The sequence below is a fragment of the Myotis brandtii genome, unplaced genomic scaffold (genome assembly GCF_000412655.1).
Source record: "Myotis brandtii unplaced genomic scaffold, ASM41265v1 scaffold333, whole genome shotgun sequence".
Taxonomy (NCBI): Eukaryota; Metazoa; Chordata; class Mammalia; order Chiroptera; family Vespertilionidae; genus Myotis; species Myotis brandtii.
The window spans coordinates 3,130,437-3,145,594 of record NW_005362842.1 but is presented as its reverse complement, the minus strand read 5'-3'; the positions used below and the strand labels follow the sequence as shown (position 1 = coordinate 3,145,594).

Below are 15,158 nucleotides of genomic sequence, written 5' to 3'. Positions count from 1 at the left end.
TGTCTAAGCATGGCTCTGCCCTCTGATGCACAAACAACAGAATTTCTATTCTAAAGAGCCTGACTACCCTGTTCCTTACCTAAGTTGGGGTAGCTGTGTAGATCTTGCTTCTCTTAAATAGGGCCTGGGATAATAGGTGAAAACACCTCTTCCTTCCTCAATTGTAGAGACTCAGTATTCTCAGCTGTAAATTAAAAATAAAATCCTCAGGCATCACCTTGTGCCTGCCTTTTAAAGAAGAGAGAGACATAATTGAGGTAGAAACATTAAAATGAAATTAGTAGCATGTTTATTATTGCATGTGGCTGGTATTTGTTATTACTTACTGCTCAAAGTACCAAGAAACAACAAGGGATTCTGGGCGATGTAGATTATAGTCACCTGGAGAGCATGTGGTAAAATGCACATATCTGGTAAATCCCAGGTCTCATACACTGGAAAGTTTGAGAACCACTGCTCTTGAGCATTAAAACAATTTTTTTTACCTTAATTTGTTTGAACTAAAACCACTCAAGGGTGTTTTCTTTTACATATATATATATTATTGATTTTTTTACAGAGAGGACGGGAGAGGAAGAGAGAGATAGAAACATCAATGATGAGAGAGAATCATTGATTGGCTGCCTCCTGCACGCCCTACACTGGAGATCAAGCCTGCAACCCAGGCATGTGCCCTGACTGGGAATTGAAAAATGACTTCTTGGTTCATAGGTCGACGCTCAACCACTGAGTCATGCAGGCTGGGCTGACATAAAACAATTTTTAAAGGGCATAGAATTCTTGTGATTGGAAGTGTAAGGGGCCAGTGGAGATCATTTTACAAATTAGAAAACTGAGACCAGAGCAGAAAAATGAATAACCTAGGATCCCATCAGGACATTTTATATAAAAGATTTGGACTTGCTCTAAGGATGTCTTCTTACTGTTAGTGGAATTGACTTTTAAAATATTAGTATGTCATTTAGCCCTAGCTGGTTTGGCTCAGTGGATAGAGCATCGGCTTGCAGACCAAAGGGCCCCATGTTCGATTCTGGTCAAGGGAAAGTACCTTGGTTGCAGGCTTCTCCTCTGCGCCGGCCCCTGGTCAGGGCGCATGCAGGAGGCAACCAATTGATGTTTCTCTCACATCAATGTTTCTCCCTGTCTTTCCCTCTCTCAAAAATCAATGGAAAAATATCCTCGGGTGAGGATTTAAAAAAAAAAAAAATTAGTTCTTGGCAAAATTAAATAACAGTGAGCATCTTGTTCCGGCCTGTAATTGTGTCTAGAAACATCAGTTCAGAAGACCTTATAGTTAGATAACATACTTTTTTTGAAGACAGTTTGGTAGTACCTCACTTAAATTGTACAAAAAAATACAATTAATTGGTTCCTGGGAATGAGAACCAGAAGAAGAAAGGAAGATGAACTTGAATTTCAGGAGAATAATGGAAGGAATGGGATGGGAGAGAAGGTTGTTGTAAAGTAAATGAAAATAGGGTGCATATACTGGGAGGGGCTGAAAAGAAAGATTAAGTTAATTGTAGTGTTGTAAAAGCATAAAAGGAGCCAAAGAAATTTAAATATGGAAGTGTATTGGAAGAGATAACATCCCCTGACCATTTAACCTTTTTTGTGTGGGATTGAGGCCTTAAAACAAACAAATTGGCTGCTTCTTGTGGTGTCTTTTGCTTGTCAAGGCCCTTAGGACAACATCTGGCCACTAATCTCAGGGTTGCTAATGTTTAGAAACCAAGGTAGGTTCTCAAATGTTTTTTAGTCCGTTTGTGGCATTTCTTCTGAATATGTAGACACTTTGGAAAATGTGACAGGTTTTAGAAATTTGAAGTTGTGCTGCAGAGCTGATAAAAACAAAATTGAAAATGCTGGGCTTCTATCTTAGAGCAACTCTGAGTCTTTTAATGCAATGTACTTCTAAGTTTCTGATGTTGAAATTTTACCAAGCATTGAATATTAAGGAGAAAGACTTGAGCACTTTGCAAAATAATTGGCAACTTTTATGTGATTGTGTTTGACCCTTTCTTTGACTTGGCTTCCATAAGTTCTTATGAAGGTCTTTTCTAACTACAACATTAAACTCTGATTCTGGAACTTAAGTGGGGCCAAGTCCAAGGAAATGGGCAGTTATGGGAAATCCCTTTTTCCCTCTTTTTTCAAAGTTACTCATTGAACAGCTGCTGCTGTTGGGGTGGGTATTAATGCTTTATTATGGAACTTCATGAAGGCAGACTTGGTGTTGTTTTTTGCTGTATTCCTACACTTAGAACAATGTCTGGCCCAGAGTTGGCACTCAACAGGTATTTGAATGAATATTGTGAACCCAACTTCCTTAAGGAGGGAAGAAATATTTATAGTTCCAGATGTCTTCTCAGCTGGAGGTTTTGTTTGTTTTATTAGCCTGAGAGTACTAGGTCCCTAATGGGTGAACCCAATTAGTTTTAATAATGAACAGGTCAGGTCTATCCATGACAAAGGGTCTTGTTTATATAAAAAACACATTTGGGGAGAACAGATGATAATTTGGGCTTTGAAATTTGGAAATGTTACTAATTCCCTCTCTCATTCTTGAGTTTTAAGGTTTTTGTTGTTTGTTTTGTTTTGTTAAGAGCTGAATCCTACCAGCATTTTTCTTTTAAATTGTGGAGCTCTTTGAGCTTTTAGCCAGAACAGCCTCTGTCCTGCTTACTTTGAAAGGCTATTAACCATGCTCTGGAATTTTGGAAGTGTTCTCATTGAGAATCACTGTGGAATAGTGGTAAGTACTCTTCTGTGGGCCACAAATTAAAGTCATCCACCATTAAGATGGACATAGACAGGGTTTCCTGGATTGAAAGTGGACCAACATAGGTAAAGTCTAAATTTAGACAGCTGTGTAGAGGAAGAGGGAAGGGTAGAATTCTTTCACCCTTCAACCCATCCCCCTTCCAGTTATGGGCTTTCAGGCTTCCTGACTGCTTTTAGTTTGGCATTAAGTTCCTGGGGAGATTTGCACACTCCTGATACTGACCACACTCCCGGATGCCAATCTTTATCACAGAGACCAGCTTGTTATCTGTCCTAGACAAAAACAGTCTTATTTTAAAGTGTAGAGTGTTAAGTAGAAATGTTGATTTTGTTTAAACTCCAGCTCCTGGGGATGTCGAAGGTCAGGGAGGAAGATGCAAGCATTATCCCAGTAGAAGTGATTTAATAATGAGTAGGTGATATCTTCTTTAGAAAACTAATTTCTTCACCCAGTGTTTTCACTTTCCTAATGCACTGGTTGTGTATTTGTGTGTCAGAGATTAGCAGGAGTTATCTTTGACAGAGTTGTGTTGTGAGTGCCTCTTTGGGAAATACAGCTTTGGTTGAGTAATTCTGTTCCCCATTCTCCACACACGACTTGATGACTGTCTTTGTAGGAGGAGCCCATCATATTACACATCTGCTTTAAGTCTCAAAAACCTGTTGTCAGAAGTCAGTGTAAAGAGGTCTGGCTCAAAACATGGCAAAGAACCCCTCCTTTATACCAGAAAAGTCTCTCTCTGCTTTTGTTAAAAGGAAGCAAAAGACTCCTCTCTCTTGCTCTGATCTGATTGCCCCTAACCATTTAGAAGAATGGTGGAGTAACAAAATGCATAAGATCAAAGATTAGTTGATAAAATGATCAGTAATCTTTGCCATTCCTTAACCTTTCTCTCTTAAGGAAGTGTGAATGTTTATAGTACTTGGGTTGAAGTGTGATTGCAATAGAGACCATGGGTGGAATAGGTTTGGCAGCATTACTTAGCTACCTACTGATTGCAGCTAAACTAATGCAAGTGTTTTTTTATGTAGGAGGTGTAAATTGATTACCAGTGAATCCCTTAAAACCTGTAGGTTTTTTAGGCTTCTGGTTATGATTGTTAGAGCAGGCCAAAGTTTTACTTCTTTCTTCACAAGTGCTTTTCTTTCCTGGGTTGGTGTATAGGAAAGAAAATCAGGTGGTCTTTTATCTGTGGTTGGCTGGCCGGGCAAGGTGAATGGGCATGGTTGCTGTCCTAAATGCATGATTCCTAAGTTATTTGGAATAATTGGGTAGTCTCAGTTCAGTTCTATGTAAATTAATCATGAAGAGGGTTCAGTAATAATTGTACTTTATTGACAGCTGTCAACATGTTTGTCATTTTGTAGAGATTAGTCAGGAATTCTACAACCATACACAAAGAATTTGACTTTTGAAATAAAATTCCTTAAGGTCACTTAAATATTCTGAGCTTTTTTTTTCCATCCAGAGGAGAGGTCACAGTTATCAAATCAATGATGAACAGAGATTTGAAGCTTTTAATCACTGACCTATGCTGCTTCTTTTAGACTCAATAGTTAAGTGACTTTTACCCAAGGTCACATAGTAAGTGGTAGAACAAGGATTTGAATTAGATCCTGTTCACTCTGTTGAACCAGCCGGCTTCCTTCAGAGGTCTTATAGCATCCTGTGCTACTTGTACTGTCTCTAACTGACATTAGGGTTTAGCCATGGTCTTTTGTGCTAACTGCATCACTCTTGAACATGTTTAACGAAGTGTTTTATGGATTTGACTTCCTGTTATGTAAGTGTCTGGTTCCCCTGTGGGGAGTGAACTGACCACCTTATGCCTGGTTTGACACTGATTTGGTGGCTACTTTGGGTTGACTCTCTACCTGGTTTCCAAACCTGCAGCTTCATTGTCATACTGGCATTATACCAGATTACAGGGACTTTATAATAGCTGGATCAAATTTTGCTGGATTTATTTGATACTGAAGTTTATTATTCCTAGGTGTTTTATTTCTCGTCTATCTAAGCAGAGAATTAGGACTCCAAAGCTACAAGAAGCATGAGTTTATCTGTATCTTTTTAAAAGAAACTGCTTTTGGGAATACATGCATTTAGAGTCAAATATAATATAATTTTGGGATTTCATTTCTTAATATGCCCCTGACAAAAATCAACTTGACCATTTCCTAGCTGGCAGGAAGTAGATCTGACTTAATTTTGCTCAGTCATGACAAGATCGATTTTTTTAGCAGCAACAATAATTATAGATAGTTAATTTTCATGGCTCATGGCCAAGGATGCCTTTCTCCTTCCCCTATTTTGCTGACTCCCTCTTAACCTTTAGTAAGACTTAGCTCAAACACTGCCTCCTCCAGGGAGCATCTGTTGGCTCCTCACTGCCCTCTTAGATACAGGCTCTTTATTTTTTGTTCTCTGGTGGAATCAGGCTGTTTTCCCTTGTTATATTACTTTTCACTTGGAAACAAAGGAGGCAGTTAACCCATATTAATTTTGTTTTTACTCTTAAGACTTTTTAAAAAATGCCTATAAATGAAGTAATCCTGCTGCCTTCCTACCCTTACTGAAAAAATAACAGGGCAGGAAAGTAGAAAATTCTGCCATCTTGAAAGAGATGGAGATAAATGACACCCACATGTTTCATGTGTAGACATTTGAGAAAATGCCTATTACCTTCATAAAAATTTTTTCATAATTTCTAAATAATAGTAGCATCATGATGCAATAAAAACACTGTTACTTTAATGTCAATCATTTGACATTTGAGATTTTGGGAGTAGGAAAAGAATTTTAATCCATTCCAGCAAGGCTAAAATTAAAACAGTTTCTTCCGACTTAATTTTCTCTGCTTTCATGTATATATAAACCAGTTTAAATTTTCTACCTTAGAAGTGTATCTTCAAGGTAAATTCTTAGATATAAATTGCTGGGTCAAAAGAGTGTGTAAATTGGTTTATTTTATTTTATTATTATTATTATTATTATTATTATTTTGGTTAATTCTCACCCGAGGATATTTTTCCATTGATTTTTTTTAGGGAGAGTGGAAGAGAGAGGGAAAGACAGAGAGAAACATCAGTGTGAGAGAAACACATTGATTGGTTGCCTCCTGCACGCGCCCCCCACCCCCACCCCCCACCAGGGCCCAGGCTGGGGAGGAGCCTGCAACTAAGGCACGTGCCCTTGACTAGAATTAACCCCTCCCCCCCTTTAGTCTGCAAGCCAGTGCTCTATCTACTGAGCAAAACCGGCTAGGACTAAATTAGGTTTTTGGTTTTTTTAGATACTGTTAAATTCCCCCTCCATGGGGATTATATGAACTACATGCACCTTTTCAGAGATGTTAAAAGGCAAAACTGTGTCTTAGATTTGATGAAATTGGTACCACCCAGAGAGTTGTGAAACTAGAGGTAATACGAAAGTGTACTACTACCTTTTGCAGAGTACACACTAAATAAGGGACAACTATTACTAGTACCGTTTGTAAAATGGGGGTGATATTTCCTTATCATGAGACTGGTAAGGAAATTGAATGTGGGACGATGTTTGTTAAATACTCTAGCATGGTCTGGCACCTATATTAGTGCCCTTTTTCTCTTGCATGCCTTGGGCCCTGGCTGTTTGGGTTCCACCTTAATTAGGACCTTCTTGGATTGTAAATTCATTGAGGGCAGAGTTCACGTCTGATAAATCTTTTGCAGGGAGCTTTGGATTTAAGAATATATTTTAAATGGTTGTAAATGGAATTAGACCTCAGAATATAATTCTGAATTGAGTAGTAAAAGGTTTCCTTTTCTTTTTCATGTTAACCAAGTGCTTGCATAATGCTAGCCAGCAACTGTTCGAGCACTCAGAGAAGACACTTATTGATACTTTCCTCTTTTGTCATTTGGAAATCTCTACTTAAAATCTTTGTTAGTCTCGAAGAATGCTTTAGGTAACAACAACAAAAGATGTTGATTCCTATTCTCTCTTTTCATTATGGAGTAACTCACTTATCCAGTTAAGTTAGAATGAAAGGAATTAGTTGTTACCTGTCCGCTGTCTTCTCAAGACTGCCTTATTTCAGGGGGTCTTCCTCCCATAAATTCATCTCAAATTTTTGAATGCTAGGATTTCAAACAATTGTTATTAGGTGACCTGAATTCATAATGAATGAGGTTTCCTGGTGATTTAATATACAGTGGTTTTCATCTTTCATTTCTAAATCTGTCAGTCAAGTTCAGTATAGTTCTTTTTGCATTTAACTGATACTTGAAATGGCAAGGTCCTTTCTCCAAAACATTTTAACAGTATCTATTCTTAGATGAATTCCAGTTAAGGGGAAAGGGTATGTACTAAAAGTAATCTTCAAGGCCATTAGTAAGCTGTCTACAAATATTTTCACCATGAGGGATATAGATCCATATGCCCTATTGGCTTCACTTTTTCACCTACTGGCTTCTCTTCTGACCAACATGTTTAGTTAGATGTCCCACTGTTACTTTAAATACAATATGACTTCAGTTAGTTGCATTATTTCTCCAGTCTTTTTCTTTTTCCCCACCTTTTGTCTGCACGACTTTCCTGTGTCTTCATCTTCAAAGCCACTTTGTTCTCCTAATTACAGGGACCCAAAGTCTTTGAGCGTTTGACTCTTCTGGATTTATTTATTACACATGGCCAGTGAGTTCCTGAAATTGAGTTCTAATTCCAGTTTCCTTAACATGCTTTTTTTTTTTTTTTTTTACATTTCTTCCTTCCTTCGCAACCCTGCTGCTCTCATTTTTTTCTAGACTTCTTCAAAAATCATCAGCTAGTTACTCTGCTTTTACCTTTCTACCCACACTGTCCTCCAATTAATCTTTCTTAAGTATGGCTTTTATTGTGTGTGTGTGTGTGTGTGTGTGTGTGTGTGTGTGTGTGTGTGTGTTTCCTTTTCTGCTTGAAGTGGCTCCTTGTTATCCTTAGTGTAGGACACTCTGACTCTTGGGTTAATTTTATCTATCAAATTGTATCTTTTTCTACTCCTTAATACAAATTATCTCTTTGCTAGTCTTCTCCTTGATGTTCCCTTATATAATGAAAAAAAAAAAAACCAGATTAGAAGGGAAGAAGGTTAAACTTTTTATTATGAAAAGTTTCAAGCATATATGGCAGTAGAGAGAGTAATGAACTCCTGTGTATCATATCTGCCCACTTCAATAACTTTCAACCTTTTTCCAATCTTGTTTTATCCATCTCTGTATCTCTTCCCCACTCCGATTTTTTTTTTTTTTTTACTTGTGGGTATTTGAAACCTACCTAGAATTACTTTCAATTTATTTTTTATTTAATTTCCTTATTCTTTAAATTTAGTGCTTTTTAGTGAATTAAACTATACTTGTCAAAGTAAAAAATTATAGCTTGGTAGTTTTAAAAATAACTTTTTTATTATAAAAGTGATTCACATGGGGAAAAGATTGGAAAAGAAGACAAAGTATATACCAAAAATCAACTTGCTCAGAAATTCACTACCCAAAGATAACTACTTTTAACATTTTGGCATCTGTCTTCTAATCTTTCTTACAAGTTTGTTTTTGTGTTTGTTGAATTGTACAAAAGAGTAATTAGAAAAAGATATATCCCTGCCATACTCTTGAACCATAATAGCAGATCATAATATTCTGTTTCCTGTTTGCTAAATCTGGCCCATAAACAAAATCAAACAATACAGACATCATTCCAGGTTGTACTGCTGGAGGCATGTTTTGTCATTATTATGATTTTACCCATAAGTGCTTAGTTTAGAGCAGAAGTAATTGCGGGTTTTTATTACTGTCAGGTATTGGGGGCCACCAACTTGGTACATTGATTGACTCAGCATTTTAAAGTTTTAGACTTGAGACTTTTAGAAGTTGGAGTCTTCTGTGTGTATTGAATGGAGGATTGCGTTCAAGTCCTGCTTCTGATACCATAACATTTTATTCTTCCCATCTCTGTGGGATGAGAAATTCTTACAGGTAAGGGTACGATCATGTAAATTTCTGTCCCCATAGGGCCTGGCACAGAATACTTAGTGGATTATTCCCAATGTAGCTTCTTTTGACACATTTTGGGAGCCAGGAATGGGATGAACACATACATTGCCTATCCATTATTAGTTATCTATTCCTACGAAATATGCTACCTCAAAATTTAGCAGCTTAAAACAACAAACGCTTGTTTTCTCACACAGTTTCTGTGAGCCAGGAATCCAGGAGCAGCTTAGCTGGGTGGTTCAGCTCAGAGTGTTTGTGGGGTTGCAGTTATCTAAAGGTTTAACTGAGACTGGGTGGCCTACTCCAAGATGGTTCACCCACATGGCTCTTGTCAGAAGTTTCAAGTCCTCGCCATGTGGGCTTCTCCATAGGCTGCTTAAGTGTAACAATATGGCAGCTGGCTTCCCTCAGAGCAAGAAGAAAAATCCAGTGTCTTCTATGACCTGGTGTCAGAAGTTACATACCAACATTTCCATTTTATTCTGTTTTTTTAGGAGTGAATCTCAAGTCTAGTCTACTCGAAGGAAATTAGGCTACACCTATTGAAAGGAAGAGTATCAAAGAATCTGTTAAACATATTTTAAAATCGCCACACATGTGTTACGTACATAAACTTCCAATTGATAAATATTCAACTTTGGGGTGACCTGACCCCAATGAACCTCATTTTTAGTAGGCTCTTGGATTAATTCTGATACACCCTATAATTTTGAGATTTACTGACTTAAATAAGTGGAGAGAGAGAACCCTGTTCATGGATTAAAAGACATGAGAGTGTTTCCAAATTGTCCTATGAACACAGTTCCCAGCTGGCCTTTTCTTTTTTTAAAAGAAATTGACAAAATGAATCTAAAACTTATATGGAAATGCAGAAGACATAGAATAGCCAAAATTACTTTTAAAAGAATAAAGCTAAAGTACTTAATATTATCTGATTTCAAAACTTCCTATGAACAAGAATCTTACTGTGAAGCTATAGTAGTAGATAGTGTCTGTGTAAAGATAGGATATAGTTGAGAAATAGGCCTGTGATTATATGGTCACTTCATTTTCATTAAAGAGGTCAAGGCAATTCAATGGGGAAAGGGCTGTCTTTTCAAAAAATGGTGAAAGAGCAACTGGGTATCTTTATAGATTAAAAAATGTGCCCTGTGTGTCCCTTACCTCTGTAAAACTCTTAGAAAAAACCTATTCACAGTATATATAGCTAACCAAATAAGTCGTAATCCAGAATGTATAAAGAACTCTTACAACTCAGTAATAAGACAAATATTTTTAAAATGGGGGAGAGATTTGAAGATATACTACATTAAAGAAGATATATGAGTGGCCAATAAACACATGAGAAAATACTCATCATTTAATGGAATCTTCCAAGGAAAATTTCACAAAGCAGCCCAGACAAGGCCTCCCATTACCCTGCCTCTAAAACCAAGACGTGTTACAAATGCCATTAGAATCTTGTCATTGTGCTTTTTAAAAATATATATATATATATATTGATTGATTTCAGAGAGGAAGGGAGAGAGAAAGAGAGAGATAGAAACATTAATGATGAGAAAGAATCATTGATTGGCTGCCTCCTGCACACCACTGGGGATAGAGTCCACAACTTGGGCATGTGCCCTTAACTGGAATCAAACCCGGGACCCCTCATTCCACAGTCCCACACTCTATCCACTGAGCCAAACTGGCTAGGGCTGTGCTTTTTTTTTTTTTTTAATCCTCACCCGAGGACATGCTTAGAGAAAGGAAAGGGGGTGGGGGGAAGAAACATTGGTGTGAGAGAAAAACATTGATCAGTTGCCTTCCATACGTGCCCTGAACAGGGATGGAACCTTTCAGTGCACAGGATGAAGCTCAACCCACTGAGCCACTCTAGCTGGGTGTCTTCTTGACTGGCCTGTCAAGGTGGGCAGGCAGGAGATAACTCATGACTCCTCTTAACTGACTCATCTCTTATGGTTGCAGATTCTCATAAACACAAAGATAAACACAAAGATCGGGAACACCGGCACAAAGAGCACAAGAAGGACAAGGAGAAGGACCGAGAAAAGTCCAAGCATAGCAACAGGTAAGGGTTGAACCAGCAAATCCTTCATTCCTCAGCTGGTTGGCTGTGGCTTGGCTCACCTAGACTAGGCTTTAACTTGAGCTACAGTTAGACATCCTGGATAGCAAAGTAAGCAGAGACTGTATTTGATTCAAGTTTTTAAGAGATAGTCTTGATAATTCAGGCTTTACTGGTGATTCCATTGTTCAGATCAGGAAGTGTAAGGCAAGTACAGTGAATTTCCATTCAATATATATACCTCATTAAAAGTATAATTTTTAAGTAAGTCAGCTATGGCTTCATTGTAGTATGATGGAATTTAATCAAGTGTCCAGAGAAATTGTCTTGATTAAAGGTGACTAGATTGGAGACATGATCTATTTTTTCCTTCTTTCTATACTTTTAAAAGGGTATAAATTAAAAATTCTTAACTTGGGTTTCCATGGTCTGTGAGCTCCTGAAATCATATGCAAAAGATTGAATATATGAGATTCTCCTGGAGAGGGCATTCCTAGCTTTCATCAGGTTATCAGAGGAGTTCAGCTCTCACAAAAGCCGATGACCCACCAATATAAATGAAACGCAGTAGTGCTGCCCTCTGGGATCCAAGCCTCAGCAATATGTTTTTTTGTTTGTTGTGCGCCCATTTTTTTGGTGTAGGAGGCAAGTAGTTAAGCTCAAAGATGTGTAGGGTATCTTTGGATATAGTACTACTTGTTGAAAATGAGGACTTAGGCTTCTATTTTGAGTTAAAGGCAGTTGGTGAGAAAGTTGCATGGTATTCCCATGGTAGCTTAAGTTTTGTTAGAAGGGAATGTAAAGATTAAACATTTATTAGAACTAGTGCCTCCAGCCTAGAATCTCTTAGAACTACACTTGGTTCTTGAACAACTTGTTGGTCCACTTATATGCATTTTTTTCCCAATAAATACTGTAAATGTATTTTCTTTATAACATTTTCATTCCTCTGGGGGCTTACTTTATTATAAGACTAAGTATATAATGCATATAACATACAGAATATGTGCTAATTGACTGTTTGTGTTATTGATAAGGCTTCCAGTCAGCAGTAGGCTATTAGTAGTTCAGTTTTTGTGGAGTCAAAAATTATACGTGGATTTTTGACTATGCATGGGGTGGAAGGTTGGTACCCCTACCCCCTCATTGTTCAAGGGTCAGTTATACTTCATTAGCTTGGTTTATTGGCTGTAGACAAGTTAAAGTGAGAATTGCTTTTAAAGTATGTTCTTTTTATGAATCATTAAAATTTAAAAATACTTTTCTTTTTATGAATACGTTTCTGAACCATTAAAATAAGTAGGTTAATTTTCTCTAGTGGGAATATTTCTTCATGAATCATCTACCACTTCTGTGGTCTTTTTTTCTCCACTGTTAACTCATTTCTTGCTACCTTATCTAGTTTCCATTTTCATTACTCTAGTGAATTTAATCTTAGTAGATTAGGTAAAGAAATGCTCATTTTCATGTTACCAGAAATTTTGTCCATAAAGACTTTAAAAAGATAGAGGTTAATATTGAAAACTTGAAAAAATTGATCCCTTCTTCTCTGGTACATACTTCACCAATCATGATTTGCAATTGTGGTGGGAGAAAAGATTGGGTAAAAGTTGCATAAAGGCTTTAGGACATAATTTTGGTCCTGCCCTGACGTCAGAATTTCCTTTTTAAAAATAAAGGATGTGATTTTGGTTTTATTTTTCTTGAAAAATCCACAGTAGCTTAATTACCTCTATCTGGCAGAAGGCCTCTTGTCTTGGTCCACCTGCTTTGGTCTCATGTGATGTTGGCTAGGTTAAATAGCCTTCTTAACTCAGCTTTCTCACCTTCCTCAGTTTCCTCATATTACATGCTTCAGAGGGGACCAGTCAATAAGCATAAAAGCACTGTAACTGTGAACTGCTCTACAAATGTGGGAGATATTTTGTACATTCATCCTAGCATACTTTCCAAGATTATAGTATAGGCAAATTCAGGAATTTGTCCTGTGCAATTTTGTATCTTTTAATATTTTCTTCATGTCTACTCAAAATGCTTAAGAAAATAATAGCCTGTTTGCAAGAGGCATTGGAAAACCTGGCCTGAGTTTCTGTTTACACATGACTACATGACTAAATCTAGCCCTGGATCTCTAATTCACATGTGAATAACTTTAAGACAGTTTAAGTGGATGATGTGTTGTAAGCAGACTTTTAAATACTTTCTGTTTGACCTCTATTGACACACTACCTCTTTGCAACAAAGGAAGTGTCTTGGTTATAGTCCATTAAAATCCTGTACACCGTGTTCCTTTTTTAAGTGGCTTCTAATCTTTCAAGTAGTTTTGGGTTTTTTCATTTTTCTTCTGTAGCAGATTAAGGAAACCTTGAGGCTTGTTAAGTCACCTGTGAAGCCCAGAATAATTAAGATTTCATATATTCTGTTTGAAAATGCTTCCCTTTATTCTGATACTTTGTTAACAGTAATGTGTTTGTGTGTTCCTTTCGACTGTTAGATTTTAGCATCAGTCATTTTTCCTTGGGTTACACTAAGGACCCATATCCAGGAGGCATCTTTTTGCTGTGTAGTAACATGTGCTGCATACTTGGAATGTCAGAGAATGGAAAACCAGCCTTTCTGTTGAGAGAATGGGATGTGGACCCACCCCTCAAGGGATCCCATCTTATTCCTGTGATTTTCCCTTTGTTCTCAAGGTGAAAATAAGGGAAAGGGTATTAAAGATTTTTCATCTTATCTCTTTGTGTATTCAGGAGTCTGAGGTGATATGCTCATAGTCACAGGGCAATAGGGTAGTAGAGAGAGGATGAGACCAGGGCTTCTGAATCCTCATGTTTTTCTTCCACTACATTATTCTTTCCAGTCAAAAACAAAACAAAACAAAAACTCCCTCCCCAAGGAAGGTTAGTTGTGTAACTCAACTGTCTGTGTTTAAATAATAAGCACCTCTTTCTCATTTGCATGTCATAAGCAGCTCAGCGTTTAAAATGCCAGAGCATTTCAGGCACGGCCTCTCACTTTGGGCCCCAAATCTCTAAAGTTTTTGGCACTAGTTGTATTAGTCTCATTAAATTCTGACCCAATGAAAACCCCTTCTCTGACTATCTCCTGTTTGTCTGTAACATCACAGGAAGAGTTTATACCAAAGTCAAGTAAAAATAATTTCTTCTGTTTATCTCTGACACTGCTTCTTTCTGTTAGCATTAATATTTAGCACTTTAGATCCTTGTAAAAAAATGTATATATAGATCCTCCCCCAAAAAACCCAAAAGGAATACTATTTCTTTTTAAGATGTTTAAAATGGATTTTTAGAGAGAGAGGAAGGGAGAGGGGAAGAGAGAGAGAAATATTGATGTGAGAGTGTATCATTGATTGCCTCCTGCATGCCATTCCCACCAGGATGAGTGTGAAGGGGCAATTGAGCCTGCAACTCAGGCATGTGCCCTGACCAGAAATCAAACTGGCACCCTTTTGGTGCATGGGACAACACCCCTACCCAACTGAGCCACACTGACCAGGGCAGGAATACTCTTACTAGATGCTAAAGAATCACTGGGCTTGTAGGCTCTCACCAAACACTTCTCTTGAAAGGTTGCATTATTTTTTTTCATCCTCACTTGAGGCTATGTTTATTAATTTTTAGAGAGAGAGGAAGGGGCATCAATCGGTTGCTTCCCACACGTTCATCTGGGGATTGAACCTGCAACTTTTTGGTATGCAGAATGACTCCAATCAAGTGAACCAACTGCCCACGGTGAAAGGTTACGTTCTTAGCCATAAATTATCTTTAATACTAGACCTCTTCTGTGAACAACATTATTAAAAGCAATTTTGGCCCCAGCCAGTGTGGCTTGGTTGGGTGTCAGTCTGTGCACCAAGAGGTTGCTGGTTTGATTCCTGGTCGGGGCACATACCTGGGTTGCAGCCAGTCGATGTTATGTTCTCGTATTAGTGTTTCTTTCTTCTCCCTTCCTCTCTCTAAAAATCAAACTATTTTTTTCTTTATTGAGTAAGGTATTACATATGTGTCCTTATTACCCCCCTACTCCTGCCCCCACCCCCCCACTCATGCTGCTGTAAGAAAGAAGGAATTCTTGCCATTTGAAACTTTTTTTTTTTTAAGGCAATTGGGGAATGGATGGTGGTATTAGAAAATAAAGGCTATCACATATGTGAAAAACAAGATTCTTCCTGCTGGTTTATTTTTTATTTTTTAATTTTATTTTGTTTTAAGTATTATAGATAGTAGTACATATGTCTCCTTTTTTTTTCCCCCCAATTGACCTTCCCCCGGCC

General features: G+C 37.6%; 1 protein-coding gene across 5 annotated transcripts in view; it reads left to right on the top strand.

The window, feature by feature from the left end:
- Nucleotides 1-15,158, top strand: part of TOP1 (topoisomerase (DNA) I) — a 78,351-nt gene that overhangs the window by 16,359 nt on the left and 46,834 nt on the right. Inside the window, exons 1-2 of one of the 5 annotated variants that reach the window (XM_014543750.1) lie at nt 1,706-1,736; nt 10,765-10,867. In XM_014543750.1, the coding sequence (XP_014399236.1) occupies nt 1,721-1,736; nt 10,765-10,867 (119 nt within the window). In that variant the 5' untranslated portion in view covers nt 1,706-1,720. Of the gene's footprint in view, nt 1-1,705; nt 1,737-3,174; nt 3,197-7,435; nt 7,460-9,434; nt 9,466-10,764; nt 10,868-15,158 lie in introns of those variants that run through there. The other 4 variants (XM_014543753.1, XM_014543752.1, XM_014543751.1 and 1 more) reach the window with 4 other exon arrangements.